At 38.2% G+C, this 24,493-nt stretch overlaps 1 protein-coding gene across 1 annotated transcript in view; it reads right to left on the bottom strand.

Moving 5' to 3' along the window:
• Positions 1–24,493, bottom strand: part of LOC127627240 (calcium/calmodulin-dependent protein kinase kinase 1-like) — a 70,047-nt gene that overhangs the window by 35,197 nt on the left and 10,357 nt on the right. Inside the window, exons 2-8 of the mRNA XM_052103584.1 lie at positions 20,722–20,769; positions 20,418–20,471; positions 14,145–14,196; positions 13,867–14,000; positions 10,163–10,199; positions 3,773–3,794; positions 2,233–2,321 (exon numbers count right to left, since the gene is read on the bottom strand). Coding sequence (XP_051959544.1) covers positions 2,233–2,321; positions 3,773–3,794; positions 10,163–10,199; positions 13,867–14,000; positions 14,145–14,196; positions 20,418–20,471; positions 20,722–20,769 — 436 coding nt within the window. The remainder of the gene's footprint in view (positions 1–2,232; positions 2,322–3,772; positions 3,795–10,162; positions 10,200–13,866; positions 14,001–14,144; positions 14,197–20,417; positions 20,472–20,721; positions 20,770–24,493) is intronic.

Raw genomic sequence — 24,493 nt, forward strand, 5'->3', positions numbered from 1 at the left:
GATCCAGAATGCATTTAATGAACCAAAGAGAGTGCATGTTAAACCACTCCTTGTCTCTCTTCACTGGCTGCCGGTAAAATTCAAGGCTCTGATGCTGGCATACAGAACAGTCACTGGGTCTGCCCCAGCATACCTAAAATAATTTCTGCCGAACTTCGTTCCCACCAAAAGCCTAAGGTCAGCTAATGAGCGGCGCCTTGTACTAACACAAAGAGGCACCAAAACACTTTCCCGGACATTGGATTTCACTGTACCACATTGGTGGAATGACCTTCCCAACTCCATCCGTGAAGCAGACTAACTCTCTGACTTAAAAATAAAGTCTAAAAACACATCTTTTCCATGATCACTTAACCATTTACTCATTAATTTTTTGTATATAGCTATAGCTATATCTATATCTATCTATATATATATATATTCTTGTTGCACTCTAATCTGTCTTGGATACTACTCTTCTGATGCTTTCTAATGCAGTCTCCTTGATGTATTATTCCTCTTTTGTAAATCTCTACTTAAAAGTGTCTGCCAAAAGAATAAATGTAATATAAATGTGGATGCAGGCTCTGATTACTCTAGTCCTGCATATTAAAAGCAGATTACTTAAATCATCTCTGATCTTTGGTTTTGGCTTCGAGTGAGTTAGAAGGAGCTCTCTTTTTAAAGAAATTCTGCATTATGCCTACGTTATGCGAGCTCACTGAGCTTTAATAGGGCAACTTTAATTGCACCTTTACATTGAGTTTATTCTTACAAAGAAAACTATGACAATTTAATTTAAATTCAGGACACAGCGCTATTCAAGAGCATTTAATGCCTGGTTATCATAGATTGCAGGTGGTTAACGAAGGTTTTTGCACTAAAATACTGCATGCAAAAGTAGTGTGACTGTTTCGAAGTGAATTTGCCACTCACCATATGAATTCCTTCAACATAATTGGACTGTGTGAGCACTATTGCAGGTGAGAGTTACATAACGACCAATCACAAATTCCATTTAACACTAAACAGAATATGAATGCATGCTTTTTTCATACTGTTTATAGATTACTCAAATCTTCTCTTATTCTTAGCTCTGGCTTCGAGTGAGTTAGACAGAGCTCCATGCCCCATTTTTAAACATACAAACCACAAATTACCAACACAGTGAAAGGAGTCCGTTGTGAACACAGATTTATTTGTGGATAATCATGCAAATGGTCTTTTGCCATCCAGACGGTTACCAAAGCGAGTGTTGCTTGGTTGGTTTGATTGAAATTAATTGACGAATGCAGAGTTTTCAATCGATGAGAGCGCAGAACACACACTCTGCAATAAACTCAATTTAGCTGATTCTGCATTATTCAGCTATAATAAGAGACCATCTTTGTAACAGCTCCAACATGGCCCGGCCACGCCCTCCTCCTCGTCACAACATTATTTAACCATTGCGATCAAGTTGCTGATGTCACTTCCTGTTGCTGCTGGTGCCTAGCTTAAGTCTGTGCCTGCTAGCATTTTAGTATTGGTTATCTATCTGTTTTCAGCATTTAATCTGAGTGGTGTGGTGGTGGTGGCGTAGTGGGCTAAAGCACTAAACTGTTAAGCAGAGGGTTGTTGGTTCGATTCCCACAGCCACCACCATTGTGTCCTTGAGCAAGACTCTTAACTCCAAGTTGCTCCGGGGAGATTGTCCCTTTAATAAGGGCTCTGTAAGTCGCTTTTGATAAAAGCGTCTGCCAAATGCATAAATGTAAATGTAGTCTTTAATATCTGCCATTTTTCCGGAGCACATCAGGTTTTCCCCACATTATTCTCTTATCGTGATTCCACGTGCATCTGCTTTCTATTTTTATTGTGATTAAACTTTATTATATATATATGACTTGACTATGTAATCATAAAAGAACTTGTCTCATAACATGTTTCTTCTGACGGAAGATCAGACATCCTTTAGAAATAGCAAATGCATAAAACCACACTGCGACATTCGCTCACTTCATTAGTCAAACAGAACATTAGTCTAATGTGTTAGAACAACAAACACAGGGATGTTCTTAAAGACAGAGCTCTATTGGGTCTTTATTTTAAAATAAGTAATAATGATTAATATCACTAACTATCACTAACATCAGCTGTAGGAGTTTGAAATTCTAACTTGCAAAACTGTGTACTGTCTGAACTAAAATTTAATCCCAGTGAGGTCAGCCAAACAACTTGAACACAGCTTTCAAAATGAAGGAAGTGACTCACAGTACTCGATGCCCAGAACAATATCTCTGAAGTAGTGGCGTGCCTGGTCCTCATTGAAGGGACTATCGGTGGGGACCTCCATCACAGGCCTGGTGACCAATGGATACACAGAACTGTAACTTTATTGTAAGTTAACTGATAATGTATTAATAAGGTATTATAGATATGCAGTAATAGAGAACAATGATTAATGAATGGAGAAATAGAGAATAAACTTATAGGCAGAGCGATAACTTCCAAAATTCAGCCTAGGAGATGTCCACAAGCAATACAATACAATAAAGTGTCCAAAATGTCCCCTTAGCATAGAGTCAGTTTTAAACCTGGGACACAAGGTCCAAAATTTACTTTTAGCCACACCTGCCAATGTCAGGTGAATTCAGAGACAACAATTCACAGGTGATACATGTTTTATTATTATTATTATTCAATATTTAAGTCCTTTTTTACTATAAATCTCCATTTTCACAAACTACTTCTTTTATTTTTGGTAATTCACATTCTTTGTGCATATCACCACCTACTGGGCAGGGAGGAGAATTTATAGGAAAAAAGGAATATTGACCTGTTTCTCACCCAGTCCAATCATATCTCTTCTGAAATCATGGATTTATCCACTGGAGTCATGTGGATTACTTATATGCTGCATTTTTGTGCTTCTAAGATTTGTCCACCATTCACTTGTATTGTATGCACTTTAAGAGCTGAGATATTCTCTGGTCTACTTGTCAGTGTACCACCGCATTATGCTTGTTTTCCTTATGTCGAAGGTTCCTCCTGGGGAAGGTGCGCTACTGCATAAAATGCCCTCACTACTCACCAGGCACTACTCTTGTACCTATGACAGTAAAATTGTTTAGCTGTTTTTCCATGCATATTTATGATATCAGCGCTGATCTTTGAGAATCACATTTTGTTCCTGAAATTTAAATTTTGGTGACTATATTAGAGGAGTATTCCACATATGTGACATCACATAGAGAATTAGGGATAAAAAACTGTTGATTACAAATTTTCCACTGGGAAAAAGTTTTTGGCAGATGCCCAAGTTGCAACAAATGCTTTCTTTAGTAGATGCTTAGATTTAAATTGGTCATGTCACTTACATCAGTGAGACGAATGTCTCTGGTGTCGCTGCATTTCTCGCATTGTTTTCTTTTCCGCATATTTAAGATGCAGTGCCACGTTAAAGAACTTCAACTGTTAAAAAATGCATTTCGTGACACCTGCATGCTATTCCTTTCATTGCGCTGTGTTTAGCTTTTTTAAATGCAAGAACACGTAGTCTGAACAGCCATTTTCAAAGCAGCAGCTCACAAAAAAATCATAAACTGAATAATACCTTTTTCTCCCAAACAAGGCGAGTTGGTAAACGTAAAAGCTTGCATTCAACCAAAGAAAATTTTTTTCTTATAATTAGAATAAGGTAATATATTAAACTGGGCCACTCCTGCCCTTTAAATTAGTAAAGATAGTAGACAGCAAAGTGAAACATCAATTATGTAAAAGAGAGATCTAAGTGGACACCAAGAGTACTCACCCCTTCTGCATCAGCTCAAATGCTGCAGGGAGAATATCAATAACAGAGAGAGATTAAAATGGTACATTTAGAAAGAAAATCATTAGACCAAAATGTATATTCTGTTATTGACAAATACATAATGGCTTAAAGGGATAGTTCACCCAAAAATCATAACTCATTCACTAACCCTCATGTCACTTCAAACTCGTATGACATTACTTTCTGTGGGACGCAAGAGGAGAAATTTTGAAGAAAGCTGATGCTGTTATTTCCCATACAATGAAAGTTAATGGTGACTGAATCTAAAATTATACGCAAAATCCCCTTTTGTGTTCCACTAAAGAAAAAGTCATACAGGTTTGGAACCACATGAGTGTGAGCAAATACATTTTCAGTATTGAGTGAACTAACCCTATAGTATTTGCTGATCTTTACAGTCCTAATATGACTTAGTCTCACATGACCCACGCTTAGTCAAATCAAACGCCTTTCAAACATAAGCACAATGTCTGCTTTTATTCGCACCATTGCTCAGTGGCGTGAATTCATCCATGTTTGTGTACCACTCCATCAGCCTACAGCGACAAACACTTTATATTCATTGCTATGAGTCAGACCAGGCAACTAAATGTGTCACAGAGTCTTACATATGACTAGTTCATAATACACATTAGGATGATGGACTGCTCTGTATGATCTATGTGAAATATGCCACAGTCTGCTTTTCATTATAATGTAAAGTTTGTAATTGCACATTTAAGTGGGGTTCACACTGACAGCGCTTTTCAGTGACAAAGCGACAGGAATTCATTAATCTTAAATGAAATTTGGTGATATAAAGTAAAAAAGAAAAGGTTGGTGAGTTTATGGAAATGGTAGCAATGTGATGTGGCGACAACCAGTAGACTCATGTGATCCACCTCATGACACAGTTGGATGCCTATTAACAACCAACAATACAGCATAATGGTGAATTCCAGCTATTAAATCACTGTCAGTATGAACGCACCTGTCCAAACCAGCCTCAACTGCAAAGAGCAACAGGACATTTTGTGTGTTCTATTTCTGTGTTGTCACACTGGTTAGCCCCCGTCCATTGTGAAATCTCATTGTTCCAAAATCCCACTCCTCATAATTGTAGATTAAACATCAGTTATGTTCTGACTGGCTGTGACTGCATTACATCGCACTGCAGTTTAGTGTTCATTGTGGACAGACAAATTGCTTTCTGAGAAAACTTGTTGCAATGTGCCTGGTTAATGGCATTCACATCTGTCAGAATTTATCATATGAATTCAGCAGCTGAGCTGCCTGTGAGTGACGTTCCCTTTCGATTTCGGTCACTTACATCACGTCGATGATACTTATGGGAACATGTACGATCACACCACGGTACTGGACAATGGACATGTAACACTTAACACTCAAGAGTGAATATTGTTGTAACTACCCCGAGTGTATAGATGGGGCAGGACATGAGATTGTGTCGTACAGATACAAAGCATAGCTTATAGGAAGCATATAAGAAATCAACCTCGCCCTGACATTTTTGAGGGGGCCTGGTAACAAGCACATCTGCATCGCTCAGAAGCGGTATTCTTTGCCTTTAAGAGGGCTCCAAGCGGACCTAGTGGAGCACAGCCAGGTGCACAGTCCACTAGTGAAACAGCAGAGTTTCACAAAGGGATCTTTTATCTTTTAAACCTCTGGGGTCGACGGACGCACCGGCGCGGTACTACTTTCCGCTGTAATCGGCATTACAGCGGAAACTACATAAAATTGTACGCCATTTGGGGCATATAGATAAGTGGAAGACATCATTAGTCTATAAAGGGTCTACTTTTATTTGTTTACACTCACAATAACAACAAAACCTTTTGTAAAATAAAGAAAATAAATGGGTGAGCTGTAAGCAGTATCTGAAACACGTCACAAAAATGAACTGAAACTCCGCGAATACTTATCACACAAACATGAAATATATGTCTAAAGAAAGCTTAAAATGTCAACTTTTAAATAAAATACTTCAAATTTAAAACAAATATTCTCCTGCAACATAATCTGTATGAAACTAAGTGATGTACAATTTTTACTGGCTCAGCTAATTATATCTAATATGATCACACTATTCATACGGTAATGTGCTGAAGGCGATCAATGCAAATGTAAACAACCCCGACTGTGCCTTAAAAACAAAGTCATTCACTTTTCTGCACGTTTGAAAGATTGCACGATACACAAGTGAGAAAAATGTTTAGGTCACTGTGTCAAGTTAAATATAGTTTAATACTCAATCTTTAAACACATCTTGAGATCCCTTAGTTCGCATTTGCGCTCCTTCAAGTGTTTTGAACGCAAGAACGTAACGCATGTTTGTGTTGTGTGTCTGCTGAATGTTGTTTTCTTCACTGTATAAACTGCGCGTTGCTCATACAGCTGAAATTTCACTTGCCCTCTGGAGTAAACAGGTGGTACTACAAGCTTGCATTTCTCAGGAATCTTTCCTATTATGGTCCGGCAGTGCGATTGATTGCGTTAATTATTTTAACACGTTATTTCTTGTCAAAATAATCGCACTGAATTAACGTGTTAAATCGAGAGCCCTAAATATGATATAAAAATAATAGGAATGTTTAGATTATATTTTAACTAGTGTTTATGCTGCCTCATTATCTTCAACAAAGCTTGTGCTTGCAAATATGTGTTCAGGTTAAATGAGTAAAATGCACTTTAAATATGCCCATATTAGAAATCTTATAATGATTTCTGAAGGATCATGTGACACCGAAGCCTGCAGTAATGATGCTGAAAATTCAGCTTTGATCACAAATTGCATTTTACAATATATTCAAATAGAAAACTGTTCTTTTAAATTGTAAAAATAGTTCAAAATATCACTCTGTGACAGCGGGGGCGTGGTCAAGCGCCCGTCCGGGAGAGAAAAGCGGTAAGGGCGCTTACACCTGAGCTAAATTATGTCTAACACCTGTGTCTAATTGCAGTAGCATGAGGAGAGCGGCATATAAAAGCCTCGAGAGGGAGAGCCCGACACCAAGGCTACGAGTAGAAGTGCTAGAAATCATACATGTTAGAGTGTGAAGAGTGTAAATTAAAGAATCTGACCTTTGAAGCCAAATGCTGTTGCCGTGTTTTCCTTGGTGGAAACTGCTGCACACTCTTTTTACTATATTTTGGATAAAATAAATGCAGCCTTTGTGAGCAGAAGAGACTTCTTTTAAACGGTAATGTAGGTCTAAAATTAAGTAAAGTATTTATGTAAAGAAAATGTATAGTCAGATTACTTCTTTTCACTTAAAACTTGATTTTGATCATTAAATCTCCTCACATTCATTCTCTTTCTGTCACATTCCTCATTGATAGGCCCAGGGGAGGGGTCTTTTGTCTCCTCACGTGTGAATTACAATCAATATTCATTATAGTTCACACCTCCTCGCATATTACCTTTCTAACACTAAAAGTGTCTTACAAAATTTCAATTACTAGATTGTTTTGTATGAATGAGTGATCAGGATGGTTTTCACATAATTTTGTATCAAAACCTTTAGGCTACAAGATCCCATTCTCAAAAGGTTTGTGGACAAATGTTTAGTATGTGTAATATGGCCTTATTTCAATAACTTAAAAATTTTGTTTTTAAAAAAGCATGCATAAACGTTATTTTCTCAAAAATACAAACATGTACACACATGTTGCTCACATATTATTTTAGCCCAGTTTGTGCTGAATACAGTGTTATCAGACTTTAGCCATTAATGGATTTTTAAGCAACTGAAAAAAGCACAAATGTCATCTCCTCCAGGGCCAAAAACACCCTCAGACCCCAGAGGGTTAACTAGAGAATGAATGTCTAAGGCATGACCGAGACACAAGTATATTAATGTATTTGTGTGGGGTACACAGTATATATATATTCAAGCAGTATGGCCCCAGTGTGGCACCTTTTACATTTGAATGTCTAAAGCACAGCCGAGACGTAAGAGATAGTGTAAGTAGTGTAATTAGGCAGTATAAACAAAGTATGACGGCACTTAACATGAAGGGCCAAGTATTTGCATTGTTGAAAAGAAAACACTAAGCGGACCTAGGAGAGCACAGATGCGTGCGATCCGAGAGCGAAGTGAATTCATCGAGTTCTTGAAGCTGACCTTAGAACAGAATGAATTAATGTTGCTGCACAGACAATATCTGTGAAGCCACCGAATGCAGCGTCAAGGTTGTAAAATTGTGCAAATGTGCTGGGCGAAGCCCAACCCGCCGCCAGGCTGATTTCTTGTATGAAAACACAATTTTCCCATGCCCAAGAGGCGGCCATACATCTTGTTGAGTGCGCCTTAATGTCAATAGGGCATTGGGTTCCCTGAGATTTGTACACCAGTGTTACAGCATCGACAATCCAATGTGACAGTCTCTGCTTTGAGACTGGCATGCCTTTCGAGCAATCTCCGAAACAGAAAAAAAGCTAGTCCGCTTGTCTGAATTGGCTAGTGTGGGACTCATAGGTTTGAAGGAGGGAGGGTTGCTCTTCCGACTGGAAGGGAGGGGGGTAAAAGGCTTGTCAAGCGACTACCTGTGCCTTAAAGGGGGTAGAGAGCACTTTGGGAACATAACCTTTTTTCGGTCTCAGTATGGCTCTAGATTCACTCGGACCGAATTCCAACCAGGACCTGTGGATTGAGAATGCCTGGAGATCACTCAACCTCTTAACAGACACCAGGAGTAAGAGCGCTATTTTATAAGAAAAGAGAAAGTAGATCATTAGTCTTGATGGGTTCAAAGGGGGCTTTAGTCCAGGTCCCATGTAGGGATTGTAGCTGGGCAGGGAGGATTCAATCACCTCACGCCTCAGAAAGCTGACCACGAAACAGTGTCTACCTACTGGCACCCCCCTACCTACTTCGGCCAAGGCTCAGATGGACCCTGAGGGGCCTGGGGAGTAGAATGCTGCTGTTTTGGGGGCGCTGTGCTGAAGCGGAGCGTGAACAGCTTGCCTGAGCGGCGGTACTGCCTTGTTTAGGTTCTTCATAGCCTGCTGCTGTTTTTGGGCTGTCTGGAAGCGCCCCGAAAGGGCTTCTACTATGTTGCCGATGAGACCAGCGGGGGATACTGGCGTGTCCCATCGCATATGTCGGTCAGCATCATCCAAAGGTGATGTCTAGGATTTCCCATGGATCATCCGATCGCTCTGGCAGTGGCCTTTATTGCTTTTAGCGCCAAGGCGCAAAGTTCTTTTTAACATGGTTGAGCCGGGACCGGATTCATAAATTTTTTTTAACGAATTTTAGCATTCTGTCATTGTGTGCAAGGTGGCACCAGCTTGCCCAGCTCTATTATAGATGGTTCCCGCTAGTGTCGAAGTATGCCGGCATGGCTTAGATGGGAACAGTGGGCGGGATCTCAGGCCAGTTTGAGTCAAGGGACATAAGTGGCTGCTACTGCCTTTTCAACAGAGGGGGAAGCAAGCCATATCCCATTTGGTCTCTGTGGTCGACGGATGTGAAAGCTGCTGTATTGGAGAGGTGCAGCCTCACAGAATATGGTGAACTCCACAATTTGGAGAGTTCCACATGGACCTCGGGGAAAAATGGGCCAGGTCTATGCAGGGCGTTCTTAGTTTGGCAGCCCGACAAAAAACATTCGTCCAGCCAAGAATGAGTTGGCTCTAACGGAGGTGACCATTTGAGCCCCAGCTTGTCTATAGCCTTAGTGAGAATGCAAACAAGCTCTACATCCGCCATTGAAGAATGGTCTCTGCCTCTTAGGGTGGAGAAGCAGCATCCACCATTGACAAGGATGAGGTGACAGTGTCTGAAGCCATGATAGATACGGCATCATCATTCTCCTCTTCTCCATGTTCACCGCTGCCAAACTGCACGAGGGCAGAAGCGTTGGGCATTTAGCCTCAACCAGCGCTGCTTCTGCTTGGGTGTGGCCCAGACATAACACACAGCTCTTGTGGCTGTCAGATGTGGGAACAGGTTTCACACATCTGCACTTATCAGCGCCATCCAAGTGTGATTCGACAGTGAAATCCAGGAGTGAAGGATATAAATTCTGACTGTATATAGAGAGATGAGTGTCATGTGCTCAATGTCATTGGCTGAGCAGACGCGAATGCCATTGGCTCAATTCAGTTGCATCTGAATTGGCGTGATCCAATAGGAGTTCAGAAATCTGAGAAAAGGAGTTTTTCCCGTAAGAATCAGCGACATGATGTAAGTGACCGAAATAGAAAGGGAACTGGTTTGAATGCTGGGACTGGGACAATGGGTCCAATGAGTGTTTTAGAATAACAATCTTAATTCACTGATATGAAACAATAGCAACTGAACAAGTGTTAACTTAAAAAACAGTAACCCTTAATGCATATGGACAACAAAAAGAACATACCCATGTGAAGGTTGTCCTCTGCCGGATCGTCCAGCACCTGGAATAGAAACTTGTTAGAAACCCTACCAGCTACATGATACTATCTCTGAAATTGTCTAGGAAGCTCTGAAAACAAAGCATATGGGATATAAACATTAATAACAAATGCATCTACACCCCAAATGCGATGTGGTCACATACATTTTTGACCACATTCATATGTGTTTTTTGTGATCCAATCACTCTCCACACTCCACCTCTGGCTCTACATTCCACTGTACTACTCTGCTCTCTTTTATTTTATTCTTACTTTTAATTGATACTGTGTGGACATATTTATATTTATATTACTTATATTTTAATTCTTTTTTCATATATTTAGAGATTGTGTGACATGCGCCTACAACACCAAAACAAATTCCTTGTATGCGTAAAAAACTTACTTGGCAATAAAGCTTTTTCTGAAAATGTTTTAGTCTCCATTTAGACCTGTATTTAGAGCTGACCATGTAATTGGATCATCAGAAAAGGATCTTAATAATATAAGGCGTAAATGGGGTCTATAGCAGCAAAAATTAAGGAAGTCTTTTGTGGGGAACATACCCTTCTCTGCAATATATTTAAAACTACGAGGTAGTAAATTAGGTAGAGAATCCTCATTTTGCTTATGACTTTATGGAACAAAACATGATAAAAATGAATTTATTTATTAGCATATCGTGGGTACACAAATTTGCAGTTATCTTAATTCTCAAGAAAAAGGGAAGACTACTTTAACATTCGTGTCGAGTTGTGCAGAAGGAACAGTGGGATTAGCGGTGACATCCTTCAGGGAGGCTTTAATTCAACGTGTCATACAAAAAAAGGAAGTGTGCAGGAGAAAAGTATCCATGTAAGATGATTACTAAAGGACACATTGAGAGACACATGAATAGGTTAAACCAGTAGTTTTGCTTCAGGACCCAGATTTAATATCAAGTGGCGTCCAAACAAATCCAAATGGTTTAATAAATATATGCTCAAAGTCAAATATTTCAAAAATTTACATTAAATATTGTATTGCTAAGAATTTTGCAGGCCCAACAATATGGAAAATTATTACATAAACTGAATAGAAAAACGGACAATTTTGTAAATGCATAAATAACAGTAGAAGTTTACATTTACTTATGAACTCGCATTTAACATAATCAGGGTTGTATTTTCCTCTACCTTGCTTCATTCTGTTCATAGTTTTAAAAGGATCAGGGCATGTCACACAACCTGGCCATGTTAGCATCTGACATTTTTGGCTCAAACGTACCAAGTGACAGATGCATTTCAATAAAACTCTGCAGTATACAGTACAAAACCTTTCACATCATCAAAAACAACAATATGCACATATGCACACATATATATACATATATATATACACACACACACACATTCAGTCTGTGATATTTCAGGTTTTTCTTTTTTAATAAATTTGCAAAGTTATCAAAAATCTGTTTTTTGCTTTGTCATTATGGGGTATGGTGTGTAGATTGATAAATCATTGAAAGCATTTTAGCGTAAGGCTGCAACATAATAAAATGTGAATAAAAATGAAGTGGTCTGAATACTTTCTGAATGCCCTGTATATGTTCCCATATATATAGGAAATTTCTTCCTTTTAAGAATTTTCCCTGCTGTCGACGACCCTGTAAAAACAGACCGGCCATCTATTTTTGAGTCACAACCCACCAGTTGAGAACCACTGGTATTGAGCTAACTACAAACAAGACATGATGATGGATTTATGGTAGTGTTGATGAGATTCAATAAGCATTAGGTACACCTCATCATTCACTGCCAGCGTGGCCACACACTCCTAACTCAAGCCTGTGCTTGGGCCAGCAGTAGGTGATGATGACTGGCAAGTAGAATGTTATTCTGTCTCGTTTTCTACATTCTTTAAACATTCGTTATGCTCCAATTGGATTTTAATCTAGCACCCTCTCTCACTTGTTCTAATTTTGCTGACATACGGGGGTGCTACTGTGATTGAAGAGCACTCAGAAGGAACCACAGGGGAAAGAAGGAAAGGCTCTTTTCTCCTTCTGTATACCTCCACTCTACCTTCCTTTTCTTCATCATGAAATCGATCACACTTCTCTACACAACCCATTCTCAGGGTCTCTATTCAACAGATTTAATCCTGGCTGATTTTCAGTCTTGCTATTGTTTTGTTCCCTGTTTGCTACAAAAAATATTTTGACACATGATTAGTAAGAAAACTTGTTATTGAGTGGTTTGTGCAGTCAAGTTCAGTACCATTCAAATTGCGTCTCTCTGTTCCCTTGTTCAATATGTTTTTACTGTGTTTTCCACTCTAACCTAAGGTTTACCTATAACTGCATCCGAGACCCAATCATGAAAAGCCATTCTGAAAATAACTCTTGCAGATAATATGGTGCAAAAAACATTTATTCCAATGAAAACTAAACTTGCATTAGGGATTATGAGCTAACAATGGACAACATTTTTACAGCATGTATTAATCTTGAGAACAGTACGTTAACGAAAGCATTAAATGGATAATTTCATCCAAAAATTTAAATTGAGTCATTGATTTGACCCTAACTTGTTATAACCCTAAATTACATAATCTTTCTTAACACAAAGTGAAAAATTTTGGGGAAATCTGCTCAGTGATGTCATACAATGGCATTTAATGGTGACCAACACTTCAAGCTTCAAAAGAATTCAAAGGTATAATTCAGAAGTCTGATAAATTATTCCATGAGAATAATAATTGTTATGAAAGCATACAATAATGTCTGGTGCGAAACAAACCAAAATCGAATGTATTATTTCGTGAAAATGTTCACTGACCATTGATCTTCTATGCGTGTTCATTAAAGGGCACAAGAGCAACAGTTCACGCAGCTCCTTTGCAACATCGGTGCATTCAAGTGAAAACTTGTTTTGTTTATCTAAAAAAAGGTCAGCCACAGCAATGTCAAAAACAGAATGCAACACAGAGAACAGAACTTACTTAACATGTCTGAAGAGTTTGTAGTTGAAGAATTGATGCATCTCTATGCCCAGCCCAGCCCTTTTTATTTATTTTTTTTGGACCTGTGCCAGTTCACACAGTAGATGAAGTTACCCGCACAATATTGAAAATAAAAAACAAGCGATCGATAGAATGTACTTTCGCTCATCACTGCTGTTTAGGATAAAAACTGTGATTTCCATAGAAAATACACCTTTTATCGTCAGGTTAGGACACTGTGTGACTGTGGCTGCATGTAGCCTCCTCTGTGTTTCTGTTTGATTTCTGAGTACTTTGTTTAAAAAAAAAATAAGGCTGGGCTAATGCATCAATTCTTCGATTACAATCTCTTCAGACATGTTTAGTAAGTTAATTTCTTTAAAAACATTATTATTATTTTTTTTCACAATTTCTCCCTTTGTGTTAAGAAAACAAAATGTCATATGGGGTTATAGCAACATAGGGGTGAGTAAACAATGATTACATTTTCATTTTTGGGTGAAACATCCTTAAACTACTTTTAACGTGAAAATGCATTAATTTATGTAGAGGCTAACATTAACCAAGATGAATAAATATGGTAAAAGTATTGCTCATTGTTTGTTCACGTTAACCTTTGCATAAAAAATAAAAAAATATATACAACTTCAGTGTAAAATGTTACAAAAAGAAAGAAAAAAAGTCTATTAAAAGGTGTAATCCTTACCTCAACCAGTTTAACAATGTTTATGTGGTCCAGTTTTTTCAGAATGGCAATCTCCTGGTAAACTCTCTCCAAAGGACCAAGCACCTTGGGCTGCTCTCCTTGGGCTGCTTTAGGACCTCTGGGAGGAGGGCGACCTTCTCAGACAGATACAAAATTCTTTTTAAAAGAAATATCGGAATGGAGAAAGCTGCTTTAATTAAAAAGTGTTCATCTGCTGCCCCAGAATATCTGCATAAATTCATGTTTACTATTAGACTACTCTTAAATACCATACATACGTGGAAAACCATACTGTTTCATCAGCTTCTTCTTAGACACAACTTTCATTGCCTGCAAGTAAAGACAGAGGAAATTTGGAATATGGAAATTTGGTCACAAACACTGAGTGACAGACTATAAGAAGCAAGCATATAAAAGTGCTTGAGGTTTTAAATCAACTGATCTATATACCGGCTTTCTAAGAGAGGTAAAAAGGAAACCAGTTGTTGTGCACATTTCAATTACTGTAAATTGTCAACTCTTCTTTTAAGTTATTCACCCTTTTCAGAGAATATTTGGAGTCTTATATAACAAGGGACATGCTCCGAAACACAAGCTTTGTCACTGAATCACAGTCACTCTGCTCATTATAGCCAGAGAATTACAATGTAACAGACTGCCAGTTTCTAGCACCTGCAGAAAAGATGAGGTTTCATAATAAGTGAAGGGTGAACCTTTTCAAATTCACCCTTGAGTTCAAAACAGTTCCATAAATATATTCTTACAAAGAGAATGCAAAGTGTCAGAACAGGCCATGTTGTAATCCTGTGATATTGTCTTTTTTCTTTACTGTATTTCTCATGCTGTTAAAATGTTTGCAATATTCTGGACTAGCAAATGTTGAAAACACATACAGCGAAAGGAACACAGTGAAGGCACATCCCACAACAATTAAACAATTGCCAGATCAAAGCATGAAGAGTCACAATAAATAAAATATTTCCTCACACTGTCACGATATTCCAATTTTGGGAATATAATTTTGAGTAAAATAAATTGGAATTTAGTTACAGTGTGCACATTTTTATAACCCAAACAGCACCAATGCAAATGACCCTGTATCTTTAAATTAAAATAAAAATGTTTATTTAACTTTAGACATAAATTCATTATATCAGTTATGAGATCATACATTTCAGTTTGTGATAAAAATAACTAAAAGAAACTGCTGTAATGGGGAAATGTGCACAAGGTGGAGGCAGGAACCGGCAGAACAGTCAACGTAAACTTTAACGACATAACTGAACTACTGAAACAACATAAAACAAACAAAAACACACACACACACACACACACACACACACACACACACACACACACACACACACACACACACACACACACACACACACACACAGCATCTGCGTGGGTATCTCTCTCTCTCGTGTGAACTGGCGTCTCTGGCATCCCTTTATCTCTCTCTCCCACTGATTAATTGCCAGACTAAATACTTTTCTCTCTAGAGAAAGAAAAAACTTGCTCGCAAGACACGTCGTCGCCTGGTCCTCAGCGACTCCTCCACCCTCTTTCGGACGACAGCCACTCCTCGGAAGAGGAAAACATGAATGTTTTATGAACGTGTCATAGGTAAGCAGGTTGAAAAATAATTGCTATTTAGGATCCTGCAGGAACTGTAAGGACTCAAATGTTACAATTTAAGCAACTGGGGATTAGATGAATCAGCAAGTAAGCAATCCATATACAGATGTAGTTTGTTACAGGAGGAAAATGCTACTATATTTATGCCATACAAATATATGTTAGAAGCTATCAGAGTAATTATGCTGAAGTTGGGGTTTGGGATTACATACTGTAAATATACAACCACAAGCATAATACAATACTTTTAAGACATTTTATGTTTATGTATACAGTTTACGTTATTATAATTTGTTTTAATTTTTTGGGGAAATTTGGAAAATGCTCTTTTTGCATAAACTGAGTTTGAAAGACTAACAGAAACAGGTATCTGAATGAAAGGGTTCTGACAATTTACTATTGTTAAAAGAATGAGACAGGAAAAGGCTGAATTTTGGCATAGGGGAAAAACTGAAAACAAATTTGGAGACAAGAATAAGAAAGACTAAATGAGCAAGGCAATACGCATTGAGAGTTTTAATTTCAGAATAAATTTTACCTCTAAAGGAAAATAGAATGTGTGGTAATTGTTAGCCCTTTAATCCCGTGCTCAATGGTTCATGCGGTCAGTGGAGTGTAAAGGCCAGGAGCTGGGGCAGATCTACTCTACTGCCTTTATGAAGGAATTTGATCTCTGTCATGATGTACTTAGGAACATGGAATATAGTCATTTTAAATGTTTATTTATTTATATATTATTATTAGAAATGTAATAACTAAGTTACCCTACAATGAATCATACTTATTTCTTAGAAACAAAAATTATGTGCGTTACAGCTCAACCTGGAATAGTTCATGCATTAACCATGTGTGACCCCGCAAACACATGCGTGGACATTGCATTCTGCCTTCGCTATACATAACGTATAATTTATGATCACAGTTCAGGAGAATCTGTGCGGTCAGTAAAGGGTTAAACTTTCAACGGACTGATTCATGTGACAAAACGACATTGCACTGATCACAGTGTCTGTTTGTTCTTACATCTGGTAAGAAACCTAATTAAGTTTTTACACTGAAACCTGTTTGAGTCAAAAGATCTCTAGTTTCACCCGATATGCCACTTTAAAAACTTAGCAATTGATCACAAAACGGCATGCTACTAAACACAATGTACACTAATGTGCATAGAAGCACAATATTTTTTTATTAGAAATCCTATATTTAGTGTTCATTTTCTCACTGAGAACTTTTTTTGCTTTCAGAGGCTTTACATGGAGTTAGGGTGAAAATACAAAAAAGAAAAGAAAAGAAGATTCATATAGGATCAGTTTTAAAGATGAAAATAACATTACCCTGGAAGAATCTTCTTTGCTATAAGGTACACCTAATACTAAGTAAGGCCCCATTTTGCCTCCAGAATAGCTTGTATTCTTCATGAACTTTTGATCCATGGAGACTCTGTATCATCGTGTGGTTCTTTCAGATTTTTGGCCACACATTTATGCTGCAGATCTCCCATTCAGCTCAATATAATAATTTGAACTGTCATGCTTGTAGAACCAGACTGAGATTATAAGTTTTTGTAAAATGGTGCATTGTTCTGCTGGAAGTATATTTCTTTTTAAAATGGGTAGACAGTGACTATAAATGAATGCAAATGGTTTGCAGCAATCCTTAAGTATGCTGTGGCAATCAAATGTTTCCTTTTTTTTTATCTGATAGAAATTAAAGCAGGAATGGCCTTTTGCTGTTGAAAGCCCATTCTCATCAAGGCTATGCTTTTAGCCTTTCTGGTTTTGGGAAAAGTAGAGTTTTGAGGCTTTGTGACCTTTTTGTCAGCTTTAAGTAGCCTGACCAATCTCAAAGTGTTTTCATCCAGTGATCAGCCTCTAATTGAATGCAATTTGCTTTAGCACTACTCTTTGTACACTCAAACGATTGCAGCATGCAACATTTCCAGGCCATCAGGTTAAATCTAGCACCAACCATCATACCTCAATCAAAGTAATTTAGATAAAATGTCTTCTCCTATCTGTGTTAAAGACCACATGATATTAAAATTTGAGTTTTGTGGCTTTTAGTCCACATGTGTTTGCTTTGAGGTGATCTAAATGCTCTGTTTAACATTGTAATAAACATGACCACTATAACATATACAAACCGGACAGAAAGCGTGGCAGAGGAATCATGTCATCCGATAACATCACCGGATTGAACGGCAGTTTGGTGTGAGGGGGGATCCAACATATAAGGAAGGATAGCTCTTCTGGTAACTAGAAAGCAGTGCTGCACGATAAATCTTATCACAAACGCAATCACGATGTCAGCCTGTGCGATTATATGACGGCAAAATGCTGCAATTATATTAAATAAATAAGTGCATGTGTGGACGTGACAGCCCATTCTCTCTGAGAGCTGTTTGCCCATTTTCTACACTGCTAATAAAGATGACCAGTCAGTCTCAGTTTAAGGAGTGGCACATGTGGTCATGTCATGTCAGTTTCCGGTGTGCAGCGTGGAAATCAGGTGAAAATGGACGGCGAGCAGACAAAAATAACACAGATCATAGCTTGGCGATATATCTTTATTTCATCCATAATTAAAGTTCATATAATATGGGAGCGTACCATGTAAATAAACACAAACTCCAAAACTGTCATTCTCGGTGTGGTCAGAGCCGCTTCAACCAGTCGCGGAAGACACAATCTGAGCGGGAGCCGAGACCGGGAGAGATTTAAAGTTCTGCCGGGTGATGCGCACTCTAACACTGAGATGCTCCTCTCTCAACCCCGCTGTCATGGTCATGTTACCATTTGTTTATTATATCGAAATCGCAATTGCATATCGCAATATGACATTTTCCCCAAATCGTGCAGCCCTACTAGAAAGCGTAAAGATATATATCCTGAGTATCTTACGAATTTCTCTGAAGCTTGAAAGTAATGAGCTAACTAGTGTGGCAATACACTAGCTTACAGTACCTACCTGTAGCTTACAGTACCTATCAAGAAGCAACTCGGAAAGTTTGGCATCTCCACCTTGCAAATGAGACGCCAATGTTTACAATGGTTTTACTCCGATCTCTGTCTCTGTGTCTTTTAGCAAGTCTTCCAATCTTGGCTTTAACATCTGTGGACGAAGCTAAATTTATTTTCCTCTGTACACATCTGCCATTGATGTTTATATTCCCCTGGCTGAACAGCTTACTAGAAGTAGCCACGCCCCAAACTCAAGCTATTAGTTGAGCTAGAAAGGGATGTGCGGAGCGGAGCAGGTCGCTCAAAATATAAACATGAATGGTTTGATAGTGCCTGGCAGGCTCAGTGTTTATACTTTGGTGGGAGGTAAATCCACGAATGGCTTACTTATAGTTGTCAATGAATAATAAACTGGAATAATAGAATGTATTTTTACATAAAAAAAAAAAAAAAAAAAAAATCACATACTTCACCTTTAATAAAGTAGCCATTCCTGAAAGTGTATGAGCTTTGTATACATTAGAAGCACAAAGGTGTTAGTGTACGTCTATGAATGGGTACATGTGCTTGAGTGGTTATTTAGTGTTTTTTCAGTGTAGAGATCCATAATGTGATGAACAGCAATAGTGGTTGGGAGCTGTATTGAACAGCTTCAAATAAAATTAAGGCTGTTTTACATTCCTAAATGGAGTGGTGGTGGTGGCGTAGTGGGCTAAAGCACATAACTGTTCATCAGAAGGTCACTGGTTTGATCCCCACAGCCACCACCATTGTGTCCTTGAGCAAGACACTTAACTCCAGGTTGCTCCGGGGGTATTGTCCCTGCAATAAGTGTACTGTAAGTCACTTTGGATAAAAGTGTCTGCCAAATGCATAAATGTAAATTCCTACCATCACTGCAATATCATAACCTTCCCCTCTCATTCTGATTAACATACAATCTATCCTGCTCTTGTCATGCCTCTTTTCTCTCTCTCTATATTTTCCCCAGTCTACTGTTTCTTACCTTTAGTTTCTTCCTGCCCTTTTCCTCTTCCATTATGCTTTAATGTCATTTCCATTATCTGTCTGTTTTGTTATCAATCATGTTCAATCCAAGCTGCACTTACTCTGCCCCATCCCACATGCTTGACATACAGATCATGTGAACATCCTGTCACAATATAGACCTCACGTATTTGCTTAATCTCTCACATTATTAGCTCTTAAATCAAATCTTAAATCCATTGAATAGACACAAACAATACAAATATGTCAGAGAAGTGGACTAGCAGGAAGTGCACATATTGTACTCTGACGTGCAGGAGAGACAATGTCAAGCTTGGTTTAGGTCATTTGCTGATCATGTTCTTCCCTTCTCCCTATCGCTTCTGGTCACTCCGATTCTCCTTGTTGTTTATTTTTTTGATAGGGATGTTGTGCTTTCTATAACTTTTAATATTTTTTTTCCATTAGATTGAGTAGATGAGTAGAACTATCAGAACTATTTTTGAGTGTTATGTCTACTCCTTCAGTAAATCATTTTTTTCTGCTTTTCCTCTTGTAGCAAAAAAATACAAATAATAAAAATAAAAAGAAATCATACAATTGAGGTCCGAACATGATAATCCTCATTTTTACAATTTGACATCCTTAGTTGTAACATGAATGGATAGTGATGCATTAGAGTACAAGAAAGGCTTGGTGACCACTAAAGGCCACATCTGACCACCTCTGCAATTTCACTGCCCAATTCATGGCTTCATGATCTTTGCTATATCAGTTTCATATAATGATAATTATGTTATTGTATGTATACATAATTTATTTATTAAGTTATAAAAGCAGTTTTTATAAAAGCACTTTAAGTTCTGCAGTGGTCACACAATACTGTTCCAGTCAACAGTTAGAGATTATGTAACAAGGACATCTAAATGTCAAAGTGTTAAGAATTTTATTTTAAAAGGTACTTACGTAATATTTGTCATCATCCTCATTATACGCCAACTTGACAACGCCATATGAGCCCTTAAAGATAAAAGAAATAGAGAAAGGAGAAAAGAAAAACTAAATACGTTGAGTGAGATGAGTCAGACTGTGAGACAGTGCTCAAGGTAAGATAGGGTCAGCATCTGAATGACTTCCAGCCATGTGACTGTTACAACATTAATTGATTTCTATGACACACTAGATAACATAGGAATTAAATTGAGACTAGAGTATATGCACATGACACAATCAAAAGTACAAAATATGAGAATGATGTAAGTAGGCTTACCTTTCCAATCTCACTCTTTAACTTGTACTGGTTAAGCTGAATGCAATCCTGAGATTAAAAGCGAGTGAGAAAGGAAGCAAGAGAAGAAGAGAGACAGAGAGAGAAACAAATCAATTCCCAGCAGCACAAACAAAAAAGCAATGACACTATATTGATATACTGTATTATACACCAGAGGGAAGATGCAAGCCTGATTATCTGGAAACAACAAACCTCTGTGTTCATAGCCTTTTCCAGATGGCAAGAATGGAAACTGCAGTAATCAAAATTAACTGTTACTTAATCCAAGTACCACTAAGAGGCAAAGCCAAAGACCTCGAACTCCTGCACCCAAGTTCAACAACAGAAGCACTCTTCACTACTTTCTTTTGTGGGCCAGATCAATTTGATGTAAATTGTAGAGGGGGAAAACATTGAGAGTACAGTAATACCTAATAGCTAATTCCACATTTTACATTGGCCATTATATAATACCATTATATTTTAAACGTGAAAAACAAAGCTAAAAACATTGAATTCATACTTTTATATAATAATGTAAGGCATTAAATATGGAAAATGTCTATTCTTCATCATTGTCTAATGATAACAAGGGAAGTCGGTGTGTTGTTTCTGGGAGTTCTGGTACCCTAGGATTGGCCACATTATGCTGACTCACTGAGAAGCGGCATCACCTATCACAGTGGTTCTCAACCCTGTTTCTGGAGGTCACCCAACACTGCACATTTTGACCTTTTCTGACACACCCAATTCAGGTCATTGAGTCTCCACTAACGAGCTGATGAACAAGGTGTGTTTATTAGGGAGATATCCTAAATGTGTAGTGTAGGGGGGCCTCCAGGAACAGGGCTGAGAACCACTAACCTATCAGACATTTTTGCAGGGGCTCCAGCTTCTATCTTACCCTACGGTCTGACCAGAAGCCTGTTGCATCAGCAGCGTGGGACACTCGGTTTCAGATCGCGTTGAAACCACAAGGTAATTGCATTTGCATAATCAGTGACGAGCACGATTACATTGTTGCAGTTTTCCCTCTAATATTTTATATTTACTCCAATGATGGTTAGGTTTAGGTTTGGAGGTACAGTTTATAAAATGCATTGCTCCAAAAAATGGTTCTCACACATGCCCATACACCCAACAACACTTACCACTTTGGCCTCCGAGCTCAATGTTTAGAATTCTAATAGACCGATTTTAGCTAAAGAAAAGTCAACCAACTGTTTCTAATTACACACTGGCTGTGTCTCATTTGGAAGGCTGCATCCTCCGGAGGTCGCATTTGTCGGCCGCATACGTCATCTAGGATGTCTCGTTTCAGAAAAGAGAGTAGGACACTTCGAATCGACCTTCTTTCACGGGAATTTAGAGGATGCATGAGGTGTAACCTTTGTGGGCACTCATAACTCACAATACTTTGCTTCAATGGAAATGTCTAAAACAATTACGCCAATTTGCCCATAAAATGTGATGTTCAAAAGGAATGTTAATTCCCAAGTTGAAGTACCTTAGTAGACAGGTTCAGAGTATATAATATGTATAATTATATGTATAATAAAAATAAAGTATTAGAATAAAAGTACACCTGTAAAATCTATTTTCTTTTCTCTTTACATTATTATAACGGTCCTAAAAAGTACCTCATTCATTCCCTTCCAGAGGGACTTTGTTACTCTCTCACTCAAAGCACTCGCACTTTTAAAGAGTGGCGTGCTGTCATAGCAACCATGTTATGTTCCGTTTCCTATTTGTCCTACGAAGGTAGTCTCGTTTAAATGAGGCTTGTTTAAAGGAGGACACTCTGTATACTGCAGCCTTCAAAGGACACGACCTCCGGAGGACGCATCCTTCCAAACGAGACACCCCCAGTGAGATCAGTCTGTTGTCTTTCCATTTAACATTCCCATTCAGTGTGAAAAAATTGCTTTTCATTGGCCTGCAAGTATTCTGAGCTTCTTAGATATTGGTGCAATTTTTTTGGGATCATATACACCTAAAAATGATCAGTTATATGTGGCTGTTTAATTTATCACCTTTTATGAGCACTGGACAAATCAATTTAACATTTGGAGCAGGGAAAACAAAATAATTCTCTGTTCATTCTTTGAAGGTTCAATTTTCATAATCGCCTTCTGTTTTTATAATAAGCCATCATGTTGTCATGCCCATGATGAGTTCATGCCACGTCTGTATCAAATGCTGCGACTAATCTCTTCTCCAAGTCTGAAGATTTGTTCACTGATAAGTAATTTGCATAAATACATCTGAATGGCTAAAGCGCCTCGAGATGACCACCCTTAGTGTCGCCAAGCTCACAAGCATCAGGATTACATCTCAATTATGATTGAGCTGTTTGAGGAGCCATTCCACATGCAGGGTCAGAACAAACCCATTACTAGTGTAGTAAAACATAAAAAACATATGAATGTATGAACATTATGTTAGATGTACATGACAGATGTCACTGGATAATGCCAGTCTAGATTAGTGTTTCACAACTGGTCTATAGAGATAAGGGCATGTCACACAACCTGCATATTTTGGCATCTCTTTATTTTCACTAGCTTCTACCAAGTGACAGAATTTGTGCCAGAATACTGTAAAGTTTGATTGGAGACATGACGTTTCATGTCAACAACAAAATATAGGTTTTCTCCTAGAGGAAACTGGCTCTGATAAAATGTTCTTCGATCAAATCACTGCAGTTCTTCATAAGGGCACAAAAACACCACATTCTGACCATATTTAATTTCATTCCTAGTGAGAGAACAGATATTCACACATTATCCATTAACTCTTTCCCCGCCAGCGTTTTTAAAAAAAGTTGCCAGCCACCGCCAGGGTTTTTGACGATTTTCGCTAAACTTTAATGGCCCGCAGAATATTTTCTTCCATGAATATATGAAGATGCTATATATCAAAATAAAGATCTGAGCCTCTGCTTTTAGGCAAAAAAACGATTTTATTTTATCTTCATTTGTCTTACTTTTTTTATTGCCACTTGAACAGAGGTAGGTTTTGTCAAAAACAACATTTCGGACAAAAAGCTGAGAAAAAGGCATTTTTATCAAACAAGTGCTTTAGTATTAGTATGGTGTTCCACTTCACGTTTGAGACGATTGCAGTCTGTTTCTTTGATCAAAGAGTTGCGTACTCTTTCAAAACATGCGTGCGGGTCTTCCTTACCGTATACCACCTAAAACACGGATACCCGGAAAATTCCGTGTTTGGCGGGGAAGCGTTTTTTCATAAAACCCAGAAAATTCCGTGTTTGGCGGGGAAAGAGTTAAGAAGTCATGACCTAGTGATGTATTCTATGCTTGCTGCTTCATTTTTCAGATTAATGTGAGGTGAAGGTATAAATGCTGTGCTCTGAGGGACAAAAGCCATCACTTCTATTTGAAATTGATATGCCTTGAATTTCTAATTGAATTGCTTTTCAAGGCAATGGACAACAACAGGCTTTCCAGACACCTAATGCTACTGTGTAGCTCCTACAGTACAATCTTGTAATGCCTCAACAAGATTTCACCCAATAACCTACAGAACACAAGACGCGCTACATATGAAGGTGACACAGATTCAGATCACATCCGAACACTGTCAAAACAAATAAAGCACACGCCTGCAACCTGTGAAGGCAGGGATGACTCCTGGGGCCAATGAGAACTGAAGGACTGCAAACAGAGGAGATGAATGAGATTGAGAGGAAAGACAGGAATGAAGATGTAGATGAAGGAAGAAAGATGAAAAGAAAGAGAAATAAAAAGAA

Source organism: Xyrauchen texanus, chromosome 3 (assembly GCF_025860055.1).
Source record: "Xyrauchen texanus isolate HMW12.3.18 chromosome 3, RBS_HiC_50CHRs, whole genome shotgun sequence".
Taxonomy (NCBI): domain Eukaryota; kingdom Metazoa; phylum Chordata; class Actinopteri; order Cypriniformes; family Catostomidae; genus Xyrauchen; species Xyrauchen texanus.